Genomic DNA, 21901 nt, shown 5'->3' on the forward strand with positions numbered 1-21901 from the left:
ATTACCTCTTATTTTCATGCCAATTAGTAAGTGGGCATATTTACAAGACCCTGATCAAATAAATCATACATGTGCTGGACAGGAAATCTGGGTATATCAATTTTCTAATTCCCATCATTACAGTATATTCACATGGCCCCATTTTAATCTTGCATTCTTATTTAATTCATTGCATTAATTTTTTATTAGCCACTATGTGAATTCATCAAATACTGTGGACTACATTTCACAGTTAATCCTAAACAGGTATTGTATTCTTTTTCACACTTCCATCATACAGGTTCTCATGTACATTGATTGTACACCTCTTAATCTGAAGGTCTAGAGAGTGGGAGAAGGTATTTGCCACGTAAATCACCAAAGGAACTGCATCCAATATATGTGTGTGTAAACACGTGTGTATATATATATATATATATATACATATATATATATGTATATACATGTGTGTGTATGTGAATGTGTGTATATCTACCTATATCTATTTATCTATCCATCTATCTATGTATCTCACAATAGAAAAATGGGCAAGGAAGATAAACAAGCAATTCATGAAAGCTGAAATCCAAATGACCACTCAATATTGAAAAGGTTATCAACCTCACCAATAATCAGGGAAATGCAAGTGAAAAAGCACAAAACACCAATGACATACCAAATACATAGGCAAAAACTTAAGACTCTGACAATATTAAATGTTACCATGGATTTGTAGCCATGGATACTCTCATATTCTGGTTGGTGGGAATGCAAATTGGTACAACTACTTCGGAAAAATGGATATGTGTACAGCATTGCTTGCAATTGTGAAAAGAGAAAATGACACAAATTTTTTTAAACACTAAATAAATTATGGTATATTCATGCACTGGAATGCCATATACAATAGTTAAAATTAATAAAACTCTTAAATACAGTTACAGTCAAATCTTACAAATATATTGTTGATAGAAGACGCAAAGAAGGCATACAACATGATTCCATTTTTATAAAGTTGTAGAACAGGCAGATAAAAATACATGCTTAGGGATTTATTTGCATACATGATTGGTAAAACTACAAAGAAAAGCAAGGCGATAATCACAGAAGTCAAGATAGTGGCTACCCCCAAGTGGGAGTAAGGAAGGTGTGATCAGGAAGGCAACTTCAGGGGTCTCGGTAATGCTTTATTTCCCAAGCAACATGGTGGTGACATGAATGTTTGTTTGTGTTTACGTTTGAATTTTAAAGAATATACAGGATTTAGCTAGATCAAGAAAAAAGGTTAAGAAAGAATTCTGAGAAGATGGCAAAGTCAGCAATACTGTTCTTCTACCTCTCAGAATCCCTTCATAAAAACAGACAGCACAGCTAGATGGCAAAACCAAAAACTCACGGACGACATTTAGAACAAAATGTTAATGTGACACGGTATCCCCCCAAACCCCAATATACAAGCAGGTGGGTACAAAAGATCAGCCGTAAGACCTGCAAGACGTTGGTGTGTAGGTGAGAAGAAGAAGGCAGTGCCTGATGGACCTGAGAATGCAACAGCACCAAAAGAGCCAGAAAAGCATAGCAGGCCTGTCTGAGGTTAGCAATTGAGCCTAGAAGGGCTTTTGCCCTCTCCAACACTGAGTGAGTACACACAAATTCAATCACATTTCTACTTACCAACAAAGAACAACCGGAAAGCCCAAATAACAAAATGTATGAACTACGGTACATGTAACAATTGGGATGCATTATGCTTCAGTGGCATTATGCTGACCAACAGAAGTTAATGCTGTATAATTATATGACATTCTAAAAAGACAAAACTATAGTGACAAAGGACAGATCAGTGGGTTGGGAGTGGGGGAAGAGTCTAATGACAAAAGGGTGGTGTGCGAGTTTCTTAAGATGATAGAATTGTTTGTACACTGATTGTCATGGTGGTTATGTGAATCTATACAGTTTGCTTTCACTGTATGTCAATGAAAAACATAGAAAAGAAGGAAAGAGGAAAAACAGCCTTTTCAATAAATGAGGATGAGCAACTGGATATCCATAAGCAAGAAAAAAAACCAAAACTGAACCTTGACCTAAACCTCACACCATATGTAAAAAATAACTCAAAATGGGCCACGGACTTAAATGTAAAACATAAAATTATAAGGTTTTTAGGAAAAACATAGGAGAAAATCTTCAGAATATAGCGTTAGGCAAAGAGTTCTCAGGTTTGACACCACAGGCATAATCCATAAAAGGAAGGCCTCATCAGAATTCAAAAACTTTGCTCTATAAAAGACTCACTTTTTTTGGTTTTTCAGATACGGTTATATTTATTCTTAATAGTAGGTGTATTTGACATAGGGAAGTTTGCATTAGTTGAATAAACTTGGCTCAAGAGGATAACTGCCTTTACTCTAATGAAACATTTGTAGTAAAAATTATGTGGAACCCTTCATTTAGAGAGTCCTCCAATATATTCCCCTCCCCCTCCCAGGGAAAATCCCACACACGTTTCATTTCAGATTTTCTCTTGCAAGTTGTTTTCTTTCTTGTCTGCATGGTCTTCTGTTGTTTGATTTGTCCTGTTTTTTCTTCAGTGAATTAGTCTTCATAATTAGTATGGTAACATGAGTTTGTGAAAGCTGCATTTTCCATTTGCACCTCTAATTCCAGTTCATCACCACAGGATTCACTCTGTTCTCTTCTATATTTGTAACTCTCTTCCACGTTGATGAGAATTCTGGTTCCCATTATCCACAATATTTTTGTTTGCTTAATCTACATGACTAGCTTACTATAAAAGGATATAACTCAGAAATAGCTAGATGGAAAAGAAGCATAGGGCAAGGGATGTGGGTGCACCTCTACATGTTCACCCATCCAGAAGGTATGAAAGACCCTTTTAAGAAGACTTCAGAAAGCTTGTCTTTAAGAAGACAAGCTAAAAACTGGAAGAAAATATTTGCAAACTATATACCTGACTAATGGCTAGTATCTAGAACATAAAAATAACTCTAAAACTCAATAATAAGAAAGAACACAATCAGAAAATGTACAAAACACACAGATATGTCACTGAAGTGTATATGCAAATGACAAATAAGCATATAAAACACGTTCAGCATCATTAACAACTGGAGAGTTTCAAAGTAAAACTACAATGAGATATCACTACACACTTATAAAAATAAGTAAATAAGTATTTACTGGCTAAAACAGAAAACTGTGACAACATCAAACAATTGCAAGGATGCAGAAAAACTGGATCATTCATACACTACTGGTGGGAATGTAAAAGGGTACATCCACCCTGGAAAATAGTTTGGCTGTTGCTGTTGAAACTAAAAAAAGACTATGTATGACCCACTAATCTCACTCTAGGACATTTATCCCAGAGAAAGGAAGACTTACGCTCATGCAGAAACCTGTACATCAATGTTCATAGCAACTTTATTAATAATATCAAAAGACTGGAAACAATCCGAATGTCCTTCAATGAGTGAATGAATGTATAACATCCATAAAACAGAATACTACTCAGCAATGAAAAAGAACAAAACAACTTGGATGGATATCAAAGGAATTATGCTGAATGAAAAAACCAATCCCCGAAGATTACATATTGTACTATTTCATTTATATAATAGATTAGTAGTTTCCAGGAATTATGAGAAAGGGGGAAGGAAAGAGGTAGGTATGGTTATAAGAGAGCAATACAAAGGGAGGCATGTGGTAATGTAACTGCTCTGTATCTTGACTGTAACAGCAAATGCATGTGATAAAACTATATAGAACTAACTATACACAGAGAAATAAATGCTTGTAAAACTGGCAAAATATGAAAAAAGACTGGAGAGTTATATCAATGTCAATTTCCTCATTGCAATATTGCACTGCAGTTATGCAAGATGTTACCATTGGAAGAAACTGGATGAAAGGTATACAGAATCTCTGTATTATTTCTAACAGCTGCATATGAATCTACAATTATCTCAAAACAAAAAGTTAAATTTAAAAAAGGAAAGCTTCCACTGTATTAGTAATGATTTTTTAAGTTGGGTGGTGTGTATACACGTGCCTATTTTAGTATAATTTATACCTTTCTACATTTCTTAAATATTTAAGAATAGAAGTTTACAGAGAAAGAGAAAAACAACATTCTCTCTATATATGGAAAAATAAAAAGTTTACAATTATCTGGAATACCTAGATGAGACATAATGCCAAAGACATAGGCAGGGACAAATCATGATAATCTCAGGGTATATGTCCAGTAGTGGGATTGCTGGGTCATATGGTAGTTCTATTTTTAGTTTTTTAAGGAACCTCATACCTTCTCCATAGTGGCTGTATCAATTTACATTCCCACCAACAGTGCAAGAGGCTTCCCTTTTCTCCACACCCTCTCCAGCATTTATTGTTTCTAGATTTTTTGATGATGGACATTCTGACCGGTGTGAGATGATATCTCATTGTAGTTTTGATTTGCATTTCTCTAATGATTAATGATGTTGAGCATTCTTTCATATGTTTGTTGGCAATCTGTACATCTTCTTTGGAGAAATGTCTATTTAGGTCTTCTGCCCATTTTTGGATTGGATTGTTTGTTTTTTTGTTATTGAGCTGCATGAGCTGCTTGTAAATTTTGGAGACTAATTCTTTGTCAGTTGCTTCATTTGCAAATATTTTCTCCCATTCTGAGGGTTGTCTTTTGGTCTTGTTTATGTTTTCCTTTGCTGTGCAAAAGCTTTGAAGTTTCATTAGGTCACATTTGTTTATTTTTGTTTTTATTTCCATTTCTCTAGGAGGTGGGTCAAAAAGGATCTTGCTGTGATTTATGTCAAAGAGTGCTCTGCCTATGTTTTCCTCTAAGAGTTTTACAGTGTCTGGCCTTACATTTAGGTCTTTAATCCATTTTGAGTTTATTTTTGTGTATGGTGTTAGGGAGTGCTCTAATTTCATTCTTTTACATATAGCTGTCCAGTTTTCCCAGCACCACTTATTGAAGAGGCTGTCTTTTCTCCACTGTATATTCTTGCCTCCTTTATCAAAGATAAGGTAACCATATGTGCGTGGGTTTATCTTTGGGCTTTCTATCCTGTTCCATTGATCTCTGTTTCTGTTTTTGTGCCAGTACCATACTGTCTTGATTACTGTAGCTTTATAGTATAGTCTGAAGTCAGGGAGCCTGATTCCTCCAGCTCCATTTTTCTTTCTCAAGATTGCTTTGGCTATTTGGCGTCTTTTGTGTTTCCATACAAATTGTGAAATTTTTTGTTCCAGTTCTGTGAAAAATGCCATTGGTAGTTTGATAGGGATTGCACTGAACCTGTAGATTGCTTTGTGTAGTAGAGTCATTTTCACAATGTTGATTCTTCCAATCCAAGAACACGGTATATCTCTCCATCTATTTGTATCATCTTTAATTTCTTTCATCAGTGTCTTATAATTTTCTGCATGCAGGTCTTTTGTCTCCTTAGGTAGGTTTATTCCTTCAAAGAGAGTCATGTACCACAATGTTCACTGCAGCTCTATTTACAATAGCCAGGACTTGGAAGCAATCTAAGTGTCCATCGACAGATGAATGGATAAAGAAGATGTGGCACATATATACAATGGAATATTACTCAGGCATAAAAAGAAATGAAATTGAGTTATTTGTAGTGAGGTGGATGGACCTAGAGTCTGTCATACAGAGCGAAGTAAGTCAGAAAGAGAAAAACAAATACCATATGCTAACACATATACATGGAATCTAAAAACAAACAAACAAACAAACAAGGTCATGAAGAACCTAAGGGCAAGACAGGAATAAAGACGCAGATCTACTAGAGAATGGACCTGAGGACACAAGGAGGGGAAAGGGTAAGCTGGGACAAAGTGAGAGAGTGGCACGGACATATATACACTACCAAATGTGAAACTGATAGCTAGTGGGAAGCAGCTGCATAGCACAGAGAGATCAGCTCGGTGCTTTGTGATCACCTGGAGGGGTGGGATAGGGAGGGTAGGAGGGAGGGAGATGCAAGAGGGAAGAGATATGGGGATATAAGTATCTGTGTAACTGATTCACTTTGTTATAAAGCAGAAACTAACATACCATTGTAAAACAATTATACTCCAATAAGGTTGTTAAAAAAAAAAGGGATGTGATTGAGCTAATTAAAGAAACACATATCATTGAAAAAAATCATGATAATCTTTTTGTTGTTGTCTGTTGTTTTGTTTTGTTTTGCGGGCCTCTCACTGTTGTGCCCTCTCCCGTTGAGGTCACAGGCTCCGGACGTGCAGGCTCCGCGGCATGTGGGATCCTCCCGGACCGGGGCATGAACCCGTGTCCCCTGCATCGGGAGGCAGACTCTCAACCACTGCGCCGCCAGGGAAGCCCATGATAATCTTATTTGTTAACTTAAGGAATTTGAACCTTACACTGAAAGCTTCGGGGTACCTAGTTAAAGACTTAAAGCAGAGAAGTAACATGATCAGATCCATCACAGCCACGCTGGACAGCTCACTGATCCTCAGAAGGCACACATTTTCTCCACTAGGTCCATTCTCTTTCTCTTGTTTAGAGTCCCTTGAGTCCCAGGTGAAATATTACCTCTTCTCCGTATCCTGTACATTCACCACACTTTCTTTTACTACACTTATTTTATATGTTTGTTCCTCCCACTAGACTAGGATCACTAGACTTGACTGTGTTTTACCCTTGTATCCTTAGCACAACACTTGGCCCATAGAAAGTGTTCATGGAATGTTTATTGAGACAAATCCAACTCAAGCTACATGTACACACACACACAAATGCACACACACACAAACACACATCTATTTGATGAGGTCCTGAGTGTAAGAAGGTCAGGGGTAGAAGGATATGCTCACAAAGTTCAAATGGAGCTTAAGTACTGTCTAGTCTTATTACGGATTTAAAGTCCCTCAAATATCAAAATTATCTAAAGGATAGGTACTTTAGAGAAGGCCAAAGATATAATAATCTTGTCATTCAAAATTTCCATAAATGTTACAGCCTTAAGACAAAAAAGTATAACTTGTAACTAGCTTAAGAAAAGTGAAAGCAAATAACTTTGATGCATATTATTTTTTTCTTACCAATAAAGAAGTAAGGGTTTTACAACCTCAGTCTGAATATTTTTTAAGTGTTCTTCATTCCACTGAGATCCATCTAGCAGTTTAAATTTTGATAAGATTTCTGCAGAAAGGTAGCAGTCTCCACTGCTCACTAGATAGCATTTTTTCATCTTCTCAATATGTCTGAAATAATACACAAACATACACACACATTGACACAATATTCAACTAGCCAAATATTTTCACTTCCAAAATGCTTCAGGCAATTAATGAACTATCTTAAAACCAAAAGTGAGTTACAGGGAGATATAAATATTTCTCACAGATATGGGAATGGGAAGGGTATTTTTGGTAGGCTGAACGATGGCCTTACAAAGATGTCCATATCCTAATCTCCAGAACCTAAGAATGTTACCTTACATGACAGAAGGGACTCTGCAGATGTGATTAGGATTTTGAGGAGATCATCCTGGCTTATCTAATTGGTGCTAATGTAATCTTAACAGTCCTAAGATGGAGGCAGGAGGGTAATAGTCATAGAGAAAAGAAGTGAGGATAGAAGCAGCAGTCAGAGAAGAGAAAAGATGTCATGCTGCCGGCTTTGGAGATGGAGGAAGGGGGCATAAGCCCAGGAAAGTAGGTGGCCTCAGAAGCTGGAAAAGGCAAGGAAATGGATTTTCCCCTAGAGTGTTCAGAAGGAACGCAGCCCTGCATACCCATTTTAGATTTCTAACCTTTCAACTGTAAGAGAATTAATTCGTGTTGATTTAAGCCACTTAGTTTGTGGTAATTTATTACAGCAACAATAGGAACTAATACAGTATTAATTCTGAAGAATCTATGTAGGTTGCTTGCATATCCCTTCCCTAACATGTCTTGGCAAGTGGTAGTGGCCTTCTACCCTGGGATCAATCAGGTCATGCTTCATAATCAACCATTTGGTAATCCCTGCGCTTATAACTGTGTACAACAATGACGTTATGATCATTATGATCAACAACAGTGGCATTGCGATCTGAATGCCACTGAGATAACTGGAATAATCCAGTCACTAGTACTTACTCAGTCAAACCTTTAATGGGAACTGCAGTCTACTACAGTGGATCTGCTTCAGAGTTCAGAGCAGATCAGGAAAACACAAGATAAGGACTTTCCTAAAGCAGGGTCCTCTTAAGGTTCTTAAGACTTATAGTGACCTAAAACATTTGGAGGAGCTGAAGACCTGTGCCCCATCAGACTTTTAAGAGGCTCTCTAGAGGATATCCAGCATCATATCTAGCAGCTATCACATTCAGATATGAATGGCGAAGTGGCATCTGACTAAAGACCATAGAATTTGTTAACTGAGCAGGCTGTTAGGAACAGCCAGCCCCTTATACTGGCATAAGGTATCTTTTACATAAATCAATATTATTATAATAAAATAAATCTTATTATTATTCATTCCTCTAAAAGTATAAATTACATTTAAATATTTATTTCAGGCTTTCTGCCGGTGCTTACATGACCCAAACTAATATTCTATAATTTGGTTTTAAAACTATTGAAAAATAAAAAAGTAGAAATACCTTTGATGTCTTCCACAATCCTTAAGAACTTTTAACCTCTCAATATCCATCCAGAGCCACCAATATCTCTCCCCTAATGTACCTTTAATAAATTTCTTAAATCTTTCGAACTCCTTTCTATTGCCAATGTCATAAGTTTTGTGAGAAATACACCAATTAGCCCTGCTTTCTAGTCCAACGCTCTCAGTTTTTGAAACTGCTTGTGCTAACATGTCTTCCGACTTTTCCTTTAGCATTTCACTCAGCAAAACATTCTTGCCAGAGGTAGTCCCCAAACACTCATCAAATACCACTTCTGTTACATTTCTGAAATTTATATAATCTGGGCTTTCTCTAAGTGGTGCTCCAAGAATTTGATGAATTGCCACTCTCAAAATAAAGTTTATATAAGATCTTAAAAATTCTTCACATGTTGAGAAATGCAATGTCAGGCTTTCATCAACATCCTGTTGCTTTTCAAGGTATGTCCTCAGAAGAGCTTGAGAAGGAGTGTCTTGTAGAGATACAGGCCCATCTTCTTCAAATTCGGAAATTAACCTAGTGGTTGTAGATGGGCTCTTTTTCGTCCTGGGGTGAACTCCATTATCAAAGATAAAACTCTCTGTATTAAATCATAAAAGGCTATTAGATCAGATATAAATGTAAAAGTTTTCTTTTAATTATTAACTAGATGTTATAGAGCTAGGATGGCAAATGGGTTTATCATCGGTAGTGACTGCAGGGACCAACCAGTGTCATGAGGAGTCTAAGGCTACATATGGGATCAGTAGAGAGAAAAACTGCCAACAGGGATTAGCCATGTCTTCCCTGGACATGAAAGATCGGGATATTAGTGGCAGATGAATTAAATATTTGATATCCTTAATAAAGAGGATCTTCAAAAGACATTATACACTTTTAAAATGTAATATTCCAGGCTGAAAATGTCAACATACAAAGGCCAAATCTATTAAAGAATTAGAATGTGTACATCAAACAACTGTATGTACTTTAATATTTCATGTTCTATGGTAAAATAAAATTAGCTGCCATAGGTGATGAGATGATAGAAGCACAGACCAGAACTGGAGTCATAATAGCAATTTAAAAAATTCACTATTTTATCAGAAAGATTCAATTACTACTATACTTATAACCTATCATTAAAATTACAGAATTGCATAAGGCCCTTGTGAAGACTTACAAATACAAATGGATTGCTTTTACACTTTTTCTAAAGATATAGTCTAGCCCCTATTCTTCTGTCTTTCAGAAATCAGTGAAATATCTGATATCAGTGCTTTATTTCACATGGCAAATCTACCCCTCGCAAAGCCGTGGATCCGGAAAACCCTGACCCATGTGTCCCACTCTCAGTTTTCTCAGTAATAGATTTCAAGTCTCAATGAACTGGAAATGCTTCATTACAATTTTAATTGAAAATAAATATACTAAACTTCCCCAAAATTGAGATTAGACTTTTGTAAACCTGTGAAAGGATACTGGGTACACACTCAACCCCACAGACTTGGAGGTAAAGTGCAAGCCTGGCACTTCTGCTCACTGCCTTCCTGCTATCCTTTCTCTTCCTGCTTACTAACGGCACTCTCCAATTTTCTACTTTACTATTTGGGGAAAATAGTAAGAAATCTATAAATTCAGCAATTTCCAATTAGGAAGATGATTTTCCCCTTTACCTAGATTTGGGTTCAATCCTAGAGAATCCAGACTTATCACCTCCAGAGGTTGCTTATACTTTTCAAAGGAATTATGTAAGAATTGTTAGTGAATTTCTGAGTTCCTCTCTTGAATCACATTGCAAGATTTTTTCTCCCTCTAGCAATATCGTATTTAATTACTCCCATTTCTGGAAGGTTCCCTTTATTTATGAAAAGTTTGTATCACCCACAAAGTTCCCCACAGTAGAAATTTATCTGCTTTTCAAGGTGAGAAACAGTCTGAACTTAAAAACAGAAGGAAAACTCAAGTTCCGTAAATCACTATTTACTTTGGGGAGAAGAGAAAGGTTGCACCCACTTCGTTTCAAAGGATTAATAATAAGAATTTGTAAACTGTGACAGGAAATAATGACAAGACAAATATTTATTGACTGTCCATTAGGTATGAAGCACTAAGCATTTTCTATACATTCAGTATGTATGCATCATTAGTTTAATCTTACAGATGACAAAAGCAAAGCTCCCAGACGTGGAATAATTTGCAGAAGTCACAAACTAATAAGTATCAGAGTTGGGTTCTAAACTCATCCTCTTTTCACTATATCAGGTTGTCTCTTGAAAAACAGTAGAAAGTGGTGTTGCAGGGGAGATAATTTTTTCTCCCCATCCACTAAGTGTTGTACTGTAAGTTTAGAATAACAACAAAAGATGTAAAAAGGAGTTCTGAGGCCATTCTTGTCCTTTTCTGCTTACCAGAAACAGATGAATTAACTGGTGATCCAATTTTGTTGTGTAATACACAAGAAGGTAATGAAAAGGTTGATACTGTTTGCTGATTTTGTTTTGCTAATGCAAACCAATCTTTTGTTTGAGTATAGGAGGCCTAGGAAGAAAGGAGCACATTTGTTTAACGTAAGATTAGCAGTATTCTTCCAGTCATGAATCTGGACAAGTCATTATGATAATATTCATTTGCATAGTGCAATATGTAAAGGAAAAATTATGCCGTGAAAGAAAAGAATGTTGTACACAGAAAAACTCATTAGCTGAGAATAATGGTAAGGAAATTTCAATTCAGATTATTTTCATATTAGATGATCAAAGGAAAGAAATGAGCTCACTACCCATCAAATTCTTCACTCTTCCACCAGAAGCATGCAATCCTACTTCCTGGATTCACTACAAATTCACACCATCTAACTTTAACTTGGCAGTCACCACGGCTCATCAGTCTTTGGATGCATCTTTTGCCAGCTACTCCCATTCACAACTTTCCCAGTTATTTCATGCCCCCAATTCTGTCTGGCCTGGCTCAGTGTTTTTAACAACTCCTCCCTAATATGACAAAAACTTAACTCTCAATAGCACTGGAAACCTCTCCATGCTCAACTTCCCCTTTACCTTAGATTCAGTTTTCACAACTTTGCTTGGATTGGATGCTTCCTGAAGGCTGATTCCTGACTCACCTGCCCCTGGATGAAGCCTTCAATGTTTCCTTTCTTTTGTGTACTCCTGAACCAGCTGACCCAATTCTCCACCTGACACACAGCTTCTAGAACCCCAGTCCTAAGAAACTCCATCTCAGATTTCCTGGGAAGATTCTTCTTCCTGCTTCTTAGTCATGTCCTCACCTACTCTTCTAGGATAATCCAGCTTGTTCAACAGAAGCAGAAAAGGGAGTGCCCAGCATTACTCTCATTTCTCCTTTCTCCAACCTGGTTGGCCCTTAGCCTAAGGAACACTCACAGAGGAGGCAAGGCTCAAATGGAATAGAATTGTTCCCTGACTATTATGCAGAATTAGCAGGGTACGTCAGGCCACACAATAAGACCAAAAGCAAGAGAAAGAAATATGAGGTGTCATCAGTGTACTCACTGCCCGTCTTAAAAGTAAGGTTTCCTTGGTAGATAAAAGCTTTGAATCTAATTGCCTTTTGTTTCCTCTTTTCCTTCCTCTAAAACCAAGTCATTTATTACTGATTACATGTTCATTCAACATATTTATTGAATGACTACTCTATTACAAGTAGTATCCTAAGCACTGAGAGGAGACCAAAATAATTAAGGAACTTGCAAGGAATAGAGAGAGACCAACATACAAGAGTCCTTGCTATTTCAACTGCACAAAAAAGATGAGAGAGTAGAAGACAGGGGAGAAAGAAGTAGTTAGCCAGACATAAAAGCAGTTAACTATTCTACTTTGTACTCTTAGAAGATGGGTCAATTGTTTGTGTTTATATGGTATAATTGAAGACTCAAAGAAATATTACCAATTATCATATGGATTAATCCCTATCTATAGTCATGGTTTAGTGATTTAAGGTCCCAAAGAAAACTGAGTCCTCAAAGTTTAAAGGCTATTAAAAAATATATATAGTTCAAATATTACTCAAGTTGACAGAAATGAGCTTTTTCCATCACAGAAACTAGTAAAAGTAAACTAGCTTGGATTTTTATTCTCTTATATTTGATTAAATTTACCTGTAAGGAATCAGAACTTATTCCCCTAGATTGATTCTTTCCTTTGTATGTTTATTGACCCCTACTATCAGTATATTTTTTGACATCCCTAACATTATTATAACATATGGGTTAAGATAAAAAATAAATACCTAAAAATAAATATAAGAGAAAAGAAAAATGTGCTTTCAGTACATCCCTGAGCATTATTCAGAGGAAATAATGGGACTGGCATAATTTTTTAACATTTTTGCCAAATATTGCTGATAGAACTGTCAAACTACAAAATTAAATAGGAGCTTACACATGAAAAAAATGTGCAAATAAGATAGGAGAAGGATATCCATTCCAACAGAGATGGCAAATAGTTTTCCTCTTGTATGACATCTTTGATCACTTGGAAGTGCCTGCCTAGAATGCTGTGTTGAAAAAGAATATGGAGCCAAGTCCTAGCTCAGCAGGAAAATTGCCATAATTGATTAGCAATCTCTGTCATGAATGCAAACTAGGAGAATAGCAACACATGGGTAACATATTTGCAATTCCTGGTTTTGTAAAGAACTGTGTATTAGAAATGTCTTCCCAGAGAGAAGATCTGATAATTAGAGGCTAAAGAGAAGCAGAATACGTGACCCCAAAATATGCCATGGCATTGTGTATTATTGTGAGCTGAAGGAGATCACGACCCAACAGACTCAAGAAAAACACTTACCTCTCCTTTAACTACCTAAAAGAATTTACATAGGGGGCCTGGCTCAGAGACAGCCAGCACCAGAGATAACTTTTATCTGAATGACCGACCTATCTATATGGCAGGTAAACATCTAATTACCAAACATCTGGTCTTCTTATAGTCCTGTGAATTACCCTCCTCCACTTTGAAGCCCCAGGCCCCTACCCCATTCCTTAGCTCAGGATGGCATATATGTCTCAACTGCCCAACTTGCTCTTGGGTCTTATATTCTTATAGGGTTCCCATACATACTAAATTACATTTGTTTTTTCCTGTTACCCTGTCTTATGTCATTTTTTTGTTTTGTTTTTAATAGATCAGCAAAAGAACCTAGAAGGGTAGAAGGAAAATTGTTCCGCCCTGGCAGAGGCAAAGATCAAACAACAGTATTCACTAAACTGTGATTCCCCAAAAGGACATTTGATTCTAGGTTAGATCTCTTCAAACGTACCCATACCACCCAACATTCTCCAAGTGTGAAGGGCAAATTTATCTGGTAACAGCTAAACAGTTATGCATTTTATTACTGAGGAATAATCTTGACAATAGGGAAGAGAAGGCCCAATTTATTGTTGTTTTGTACAAAAATTACAAATTCCAAATAATAAAAAATTTGGAATGAACAATGAAACCCTTGCTTCTCAGGTGACATTGGGGATGTTCTTCAATTGTGCATTTTTCCTTTGTACACATGAGGATAATAATTCTAATTACATTTCAGGTGAAAGAGTGTAGGGCAAATAAGTCAGCATAAACCTAAAAGAATATTTGCTAAATCTACTTCAGAAGTATTTGAAATCATTTTCCTATTCAACTGGTACATGAAATTCATATCCCTAAAATGAGAAGTTTCACTGAAGTGCCAAGACACAAAGAAACACTCACACTTTTACCTTGCCAAGAGAAATGCAGAACTTTTTCATACTTATAACATCATCTTCTTCAGCAGGAGGAGGTGGTGGACTGGTTGGTTTTTTCAGGACCCAGGGAGAAAAATCTGCACCTAATGTGATATTCATGCCTGATTCACTCCATCTTACTTGTGAAACCAATTTGGCTAACCTGCATTTCAGAAATCATACAAACTAGAAATAAGTTTCAAATATGGTAGAATTTAGGAAAAAAAAATTTTGTTTTATGTATTCAAATCAATCTCCCGTCCTAACTCTGCAGAATGATTCTCTTAGGATCTGCTAAAATTAATGGCTTATTCATAGAATTACTAATTATTCTATTTTATTTTATTTTTATTTAAAAAAACAGTTGTTCTAAGCAAAAGTCAAATTTTAGTAAAACTTCAGAATGTTTAGGTACTTAAACTTTAGAAGTCAGGGAGCATAAAAGAAAAACATGGCCCTGCACTACAACATTCTGTCTTTTTTATGACACTCATATTCATTTTTTAACACCCTGAACATAAATACCTTTACAGAAGTAGAAAAAAATTTTAAATATAATGATCAAAGAAGCAGAATAGAAATACATTTATTAGGTACTGTTTCTACAAAATCTCTTTGCAAAAGTTAAGTGATTTTTACCAATGCTCTATCTTATACTATATAGCAAGTGGAATATAAACTCAAATGAGTTTAAAGGTATACAATTTTATTAAGAAAGTACAGAAAAATTATTTTTGGTGAACAAAAATCATTTAAAAATATGTATATTGATGGGATTACAATACCTGTATTCAAAGTAGCAATCACTTTCCAGAAATGCTGGAAGTCTTTCTTTTTTGACCCAGTGAATACCTTGTTCACGATTGAGACACTATTAGAGGACAAGTGAAAAAGAAAAAGTGTGTCAAAGAAATTCACCATTCAGGACAATGATGGCCTAATCACTAGAGCAATATTACCTCTAGCTCTTACAGGGAGCCCTGCCTGTACCTTCTATTTGGATGGGAGAGAGTAAGAACCCTGAGTCACAAGTACTTCTTCAATTTTCTCAACAACCCTGTATCAACTATTATCTATGTTTTACGGATTAACAAGCTGAATCCAGAAAACTTAAGTAACTTACTGAAAGAGAAAGAGTGACAAAAAATTCAGTCTCAGTATTTTCACAGTCATAAAATGGGTGAAAAATAATCACAAACAGAAAAAGAACTAACCAGAAAACTTGGTAAGACTGCTAGAGTGACTGCAAGCCCTTTGTCCTTCCAATTTTAGGAAATTTTGTTAAATATTTAACATCACCAGGCATTATCATTGAGGATACCAAGGTTAACAAGAAAGAGAAGGCCCTTCCTTTAAGGAGTTTGCAGATAATTCAATAAGCAATAATAACAGAGTGCTATAAGCACCAGAAGTTCAGGATTCTGTGGGAGGCCACATGGGCATGAAAACCAGCAAAGGTTTCCCACAGAACATGACTGGGGGGTTGGGGGACAGAGTCAAGATGGAGGAATAGGAGGATGTGCAGTTCGCCTCTCCCCACAAGTACATCAAGAATACATCTACATCTACAAATGGAACAATTCTCATAGAGCACCTGCTGAACACTAGCAGAGGACCCTGGACACCTCAAAGGGCAAGAAAAATCCCCACGCAACCGAGTAGGACTTAAGAAAGAAAAAAAGAAGAGGAAACAGGACGGGACCTGCACCCTTGCAGGGGAGCTGAAGGAGAGGAGAGGTTCCCGCACGCAGGGAAGCCCCCTCACCGGTGGGGAGACCAGCTGGGACAGAGAGGGAGCTTCAGGGGCTCGGAGGAGAGGGCAGCAACCAGTCTGTGGCAGACAGGACAGAGTAAGACCTACACGGATGGTCCAGATGGTCCATGCCGCAGCCCTGAGCTCCCCAGACCGAGTCCTGTGTCTGCTGGTGCGGAGCAGGGCTGCATGATGGAACATGGGGTCTGGAGAGTGGAATCAGGGAGGGGACAGCTGTTGGCTGTGAAGGGACAGCCTGAAGGGACGGGAGTAAAGAGCTCCACGATTGGGAATGTTCATGGAAGAAGCCCAGGCTGCCACAGAAGCAGAGTGCCATTGTTGAGTGGCATGCAAGGGGTGAGGCCACCATTGCAGCCCCCTTCCCTATGCACTGGCCCCTGCCTCGGGGGGCATTAGGATGGTCACCTGCCTGAGCAGGATCGCGTGCCCCACCTGTTGCCGCCTCCACCCCCGCCCATCTGGGTGGGTGCATGTGCTCTGGGACAGCCTGAAGAACAGATGCTAGCAGGAGGAACACATACAGAGGTGGGGCTGAAACCACAGCTGAGCCCCAGGGGCAATGCAACTAAGGAAGAAGAGCTGAAATCTCTCCTTGAGGCTGCAGGAACCACGGATTTACACCCCCGCTGTCAGCACTGTAAACTCAGCAACTGAGGAACGTCCAAATGGACGAGTGCTCCCATAGCTGAGACGGGTCTAGCTTTAGCAGCTGTGGGCTTGGTGGGCACGTACACATGGAGATTGGACAAGGCCAGAATCTGAGCTGCCTCCACAGCTACCACAGTGGGTCCAGGTACACGATTACTGCAGTCCTGGGATATGACTTCGGTGGATCTGCACTGGTGGCCTGGTGAAAACAACGCCTGAGAGATGCCAGGGCCAACTGCCGGCATACCCACAGTTAAGGGGGCGCTGAGAGCAGTTCCAACGACAGTGTAATTTGTGAGCCAACACAATGGGTGAAAAGTGACACAACAGAGTTCACTCACAGGTGAACAGTTCCAGAAGAGGAAAACTCAGTGGCTTCTCTCCCAGCGGGAGAGCTCCAATCTCACCTACTGCATACCACAATTAGAAACACAGCTCAGAAACAGATCTGAGGGCCGCAGACCCTGCCCCTGACAGGGAATTAACAACCACAGAGCAAAGAGGAGGCTCCGCTCAATATCCAGTGCAGGCTTAGGTCACCACAACATCAGTCACACCTCGTATCAAGGGGATAACGGCCAGCATACACTGAGGAAAGAGGGGGCAGACATCCATACCAAAAACAGCCCTTGCACCAAAAAATATTAAACACACAGAGACTACATAGGGACATTCCCACATAAAAATAGCCCTTCAAGACAGTCTCAGAGTCAGGCATTAGGAGGAAGAACCCCAGAGTGCAGGAGCTCCACAGGGCTGGAAGAAACAGACACTCTACTCTTGGAGGGTGCACACAAGACCTCATGTGTGCTGGGACAGAGCACAAAGCAATACCTCCACAGGAATCACAGCTAGACCTAACTAGGGTCTGAGAGGGTTTCCTGGGGAGGTGGGGGTTGGCTGCAGCTCACTGTCAGAGCAGGGACACTGGTGGCGGAGGTGGGGCTTTGTGGGCACCAGAGAATACTGGACCCCAGAGAATACTGATCAGTGTGAGCTCTCCTGGAGGTCCCCACTTTGCACTAAGACCTGGCCACACCCAACAGCCTACAGGCTGCAGAGCTGGAATGCTTCAGACCAAACAACCAGCAGGACAGGAACACAGCCCCACCCATCAGCAGACAGGCTGCCTAAAGTCATACTGAGCTCATAGCTACCTCAAAACACACCCCTTGTCACAACCCTGCCCCTCAGACGGACAAGGCCCAGCTCCACTCACCAGAGGGCAAGCACCAGTCCCTCCCACCAGGAAGTCTGCATAAGCCTCTGGACCAACCTCACCCACCAGGGGGCAGACACCAGAAGCAATAAGAACTATGGTCCTGCAACCTGTGGAAAGGAGACCACAAACACAGAAAGTTCAACAAAATGAAATGATAGAGAAATATGTTGCAAAAAAAGGAAGAAGATAAAACCACACAAGAACAACTAAATGAAGAGGAGATAGGCAATCTACCTGAAAAAGAATTCACAGTAATGATAGTAAAGATGATCCAAGATCTCAGAAAAAAAATGGAAGCACAGATCAAGAAGACACAAGAAAAGTTTAACAAGGAGTTAGAAGATATAAAGAACAAACAAACAGATGAACAATACAATAACTAAAATCACAAAGCACGCTAGAAGGGATCAGTAGCAGAGTAACTGAGGCAAAGGAACGAATAAGTGAGCTGGAACACAGAGTGGTGGAAATCACTGCCACAGAACAGAATAAAGAAAAAAGAATGAAAAGAAATGAGGACAGTCTCAGAGACATCTGGGACAACATTAAACACACCAACATTCATTTTATCGGGTCCCAGAAGGAGAAGAGAAAGAAAAAGGAACTGAGGAAATTTTTGAAGATATTATAGCCAAAAATTTCCCTAACATGAGAAAGGAAACACTCAAGCCCAGAAAGTGCAGAGAGTCCCATACAGGATGAACCCAAGGAGGAAAATGCCAAGACACATATTAATGAAACTGACAAAAATTAAAGACAAAAAAAAAATATTAAGAGCAACAAGGAAAAAGCAACAAATAACATACAAGGGGATCTCCATGAGGTTATCAGCTGATTTTTAAGCCAGAAACTCTGCAGGCCAGAAGGGAGTGGCACAATATATTTCAAGGGTTGAAAGGGAAAAAAACCAACAACAAAGAATACTCTACCCAGCAAGGTTCTCTTTCAGATTCAACAGAAAAAACAAAAGTTTTAGAGACAAGCAAAAGCTAAGAGAATTCAGCACCACCAAACAAGCTTTACAACAAATGCTAAACAAACTTCTCTGGTGGGAAAGAGACCAGCAACTTAAAACAACCTTGTACCTATATAGACTGCTGTATCAAAACCTCATGGGAACAGCAAACCCCAAAACTGCGATACACAAACAAAAAAGAAAAGGCAACTCAAACACAATACCAAAGATAGTCAACAAATTACAAGAGAAGAGAACAAAAGAGGAACGGAAGAAAAAAGACCTACAAAAACAAATCCAAAACAATTAAGAAAATGTCAATAGGAACATACATATCAATAATTACCTTAAATGTAAAAGGATTAAATGCTCCAAACAAAAGATGCAGACTGGCTGAATGGATACAAAAACAAGACCCATATATATGCTGTCTACAAGAAACCCATTTCAGATCTAGGGACACAAACAGACTGAAAGTGAGGGGATGGAAAAAGGTATTCTATGCAAATGGAAACTGAACATTATGGGATTAGAAATCAATTACAGGAAAAAAAACTGTAAAAAACACAAACATGTAGAGACTAAATAATACATTACTAAACAACCAATTGATCACCAAAGAAATAAAAAATACCTAGAGACAAATGACAATGAAAACAAAACGATCCAAAACCTATGGGATGCAGCAAAAGCAGTTCTAAGAGGGCAGTGTATAGCTATACAAGCCTACCTCAAGAAACAAGAAAAACCTCAAAAAAAAAAAAAAAACCTAACCTTACACCTAAAGCAACTAGAGAAAGAGAACAAATAAAACCCAAGTTAGCAGAAGGAAAGATATCATAAAGATCAGAGCAGAAATAAATGAAATAGAGACAAAGAAAACAATAGATAAGATCAATGAAACTGCAAGGTGGTTCTTTGAAAAGATAAACAAATTGATAAACCTTTAGCCAAACTCATCAAAAAAAAAAGGAATATGGCTCAAATCAATAAAATTAGAAATGAACAAGGAGAAGTTATAACTGACATCACGGAAATACAAAGGATCATAAGAATCTACTACAAGCAACTATATGCCAATAAAATGGACAGCCTAGAAGAAATGGACAAATTCTTAGAAAGGTACAACCCTCCAAGACTGAACCAGGAGGAAATAGAAAATATGAACAGACCAATCGCAAGTACTGAAATTGAAACTGTACTTTAAAAACTTCCAACACACAGAGGTCCAGGACTAGATGTCTTCACAGGGGAATTCTATCAAACATTTAGAGAAGAGTTAACACCTATCCTTCTGAAACTCTTCCAAAAAATTGCAGATGAGGGAACACTCCCAAGGTCATCTATGAGGCCACCATCACCCTGATACCAAAACCAGACAAAGATACAACAATAAGAGAAGATTACAGGCCAATATCACTGATGAACATTGACACAAAAATCCTCAACAAAATACTAGCAAACAGAATCCAACAACACATTAAAAGGATCATACACCATGATCAAGTGGAATTTATCCCAGGGATTCAAGGATTTTTCAATATACACAAATCAATCAATGTGATATACCACATTAACAAACTGAAGAATAAAAACCATACAATCTCAATAGATTCAGAAAAAGCTTTTGACAAAATTCAACACCGAATTATGACAAAAACTCTCCAGAAAATGGGCATACAGAGAACCTACCTCAACATAATAAGGGCCATATACAACAAACCCACAGCAAACATCATTCTCAATGGTGAAAAACTGAAAGCATCTCCTCTAAGATCAGGAACAAGACAAGGATGTCCACTCTCACCACTTCTACTCAACATAGTTTTGGAAGTCCTGGCCATGGCAATCAGAGAAGAAAAAGAAATCAAAGGAATCCAAATTTGAAAAGAAGTAAAACCGTCACTGTTTGCAGATGACATGATGCTATACATAGAAAATCCTAAAGATGCTACCAGAAAACAACTAGAGCTCATCAATGAATTTGGTAAAGTTTCAGGATACAAAATTAATGCGCAGAAATCTCTTGCATTCCTGTACACTAACAACGAAAGATCAGAAAGAGAAATTAAGCAAACAATCCCATTCACCAGTGCAACAAAAAGAATAAAATACCTAGGAATAAACCTACCTAAGGAGGTAAAAGACTCAGAAGACTATAAGACACTGATGGAAGAAAACAAAGATGACACAAACAGATGGAGAGATATACCATTTTCCTGGATTGGAAGAATCAATATTATCAAACTGACTATACTACCCAAAGCAATCTACAGATTCAATGCAATCCCTATCAAACTATCAATGGCATTTTTCACAGAACTAGGACAAAATTTTTTTTAATTTGTATGGAAACACGAAAGACCCCAAAGAGCCAAAGCAAGCTTGAGAAACAAAAAAGGAGCTGGAGAAATCAAGCTGCCTGACTTCAAAGTATACTATAAAGTTACAGTAATCAAAACAGTATGGTACTGGCACAAAAACTGAAATATAGATCAATGGAACACGATAGAAAGTCCAGAGATAAACCCACACACCTATGGCCAACTAATCTATGACAAAGGAGGCAAGAATACACAAGGGAGAAAAGACAGTTCTTCAATAAGTGGTGCTGGGAAAACTGGACAGCCACATGTAAAAGGATGAAATTAGAACACTCCCTAACACCATACACAAAAATAAACTCAAAATGGATTAAAGACCTAAATGTTAGGCCGATACTATAAAACTCTTAGAGGAAAACATAGAACACTCTCTGACATAAATTGCAGAAATATCTTTTTGGATCCACCTCCTAGAGTAATGAAAATAAAAACAAAAATAAACAAATGGACGTAATTAAACTTAACAGTGTTTGCACAGCAAAGAAAACCATAAATGAGACAAAAAGACAACCAACAGAGTGGGAGAAAATATTTGCAAA

At 38.0% G+C, this 21901-nt stretch overlaps 1 protein-coding gene across 1 annotated transcript in view; it reads right to left on the reverse strand.

Annotated features, from left to right (window-relative positions):
- The window catches only part of RGS22 (regulator of G protein signaling 22), a 158061-nt gene that overhangs the window by 87809 nt on the left and 48351 nt on the right, over positions 1-21901 (reverse strand). Inside the window, exons 5-9 of the mRNA XM_060127509.1 lie at positions 15165-15250; positions 14374-14542; positions 11042-11171; positions 8631-9231; positions 7084-7245 (exon numbers count right to left, since the gene is read on the reverse strand). Of these exons, the coding sequence (XP_059983492.1) occupies positions 7084-7245; positions 8631-9231; positions 11042-11171; positions 14374-14542; positions 15165-15250 (1148 nt within the window). The remainder of the gene's footprint in view (positions 1-7083; positions 7246-8630; positions 9232-11041; positions 11172-14373; positions 14543-15164; positions 15251-21901) is intronic.

The sequence above is a fragment of the Lagenorhynchus albirostris genome, chromosome 17 (genome assembly GCF_949774975.1).
Source record: "Lagenorhynchus albirostris chromosome 17, mLagAlb1.1, whole genome shotgun sequence".
Taxonomy (NCBI): Eukaryota; Metazoa; Chordata; class Mammalia; order Artiodactyla; family Delphinidae; genus Lagenorhynchus; species Lagenorhynchus albirostris.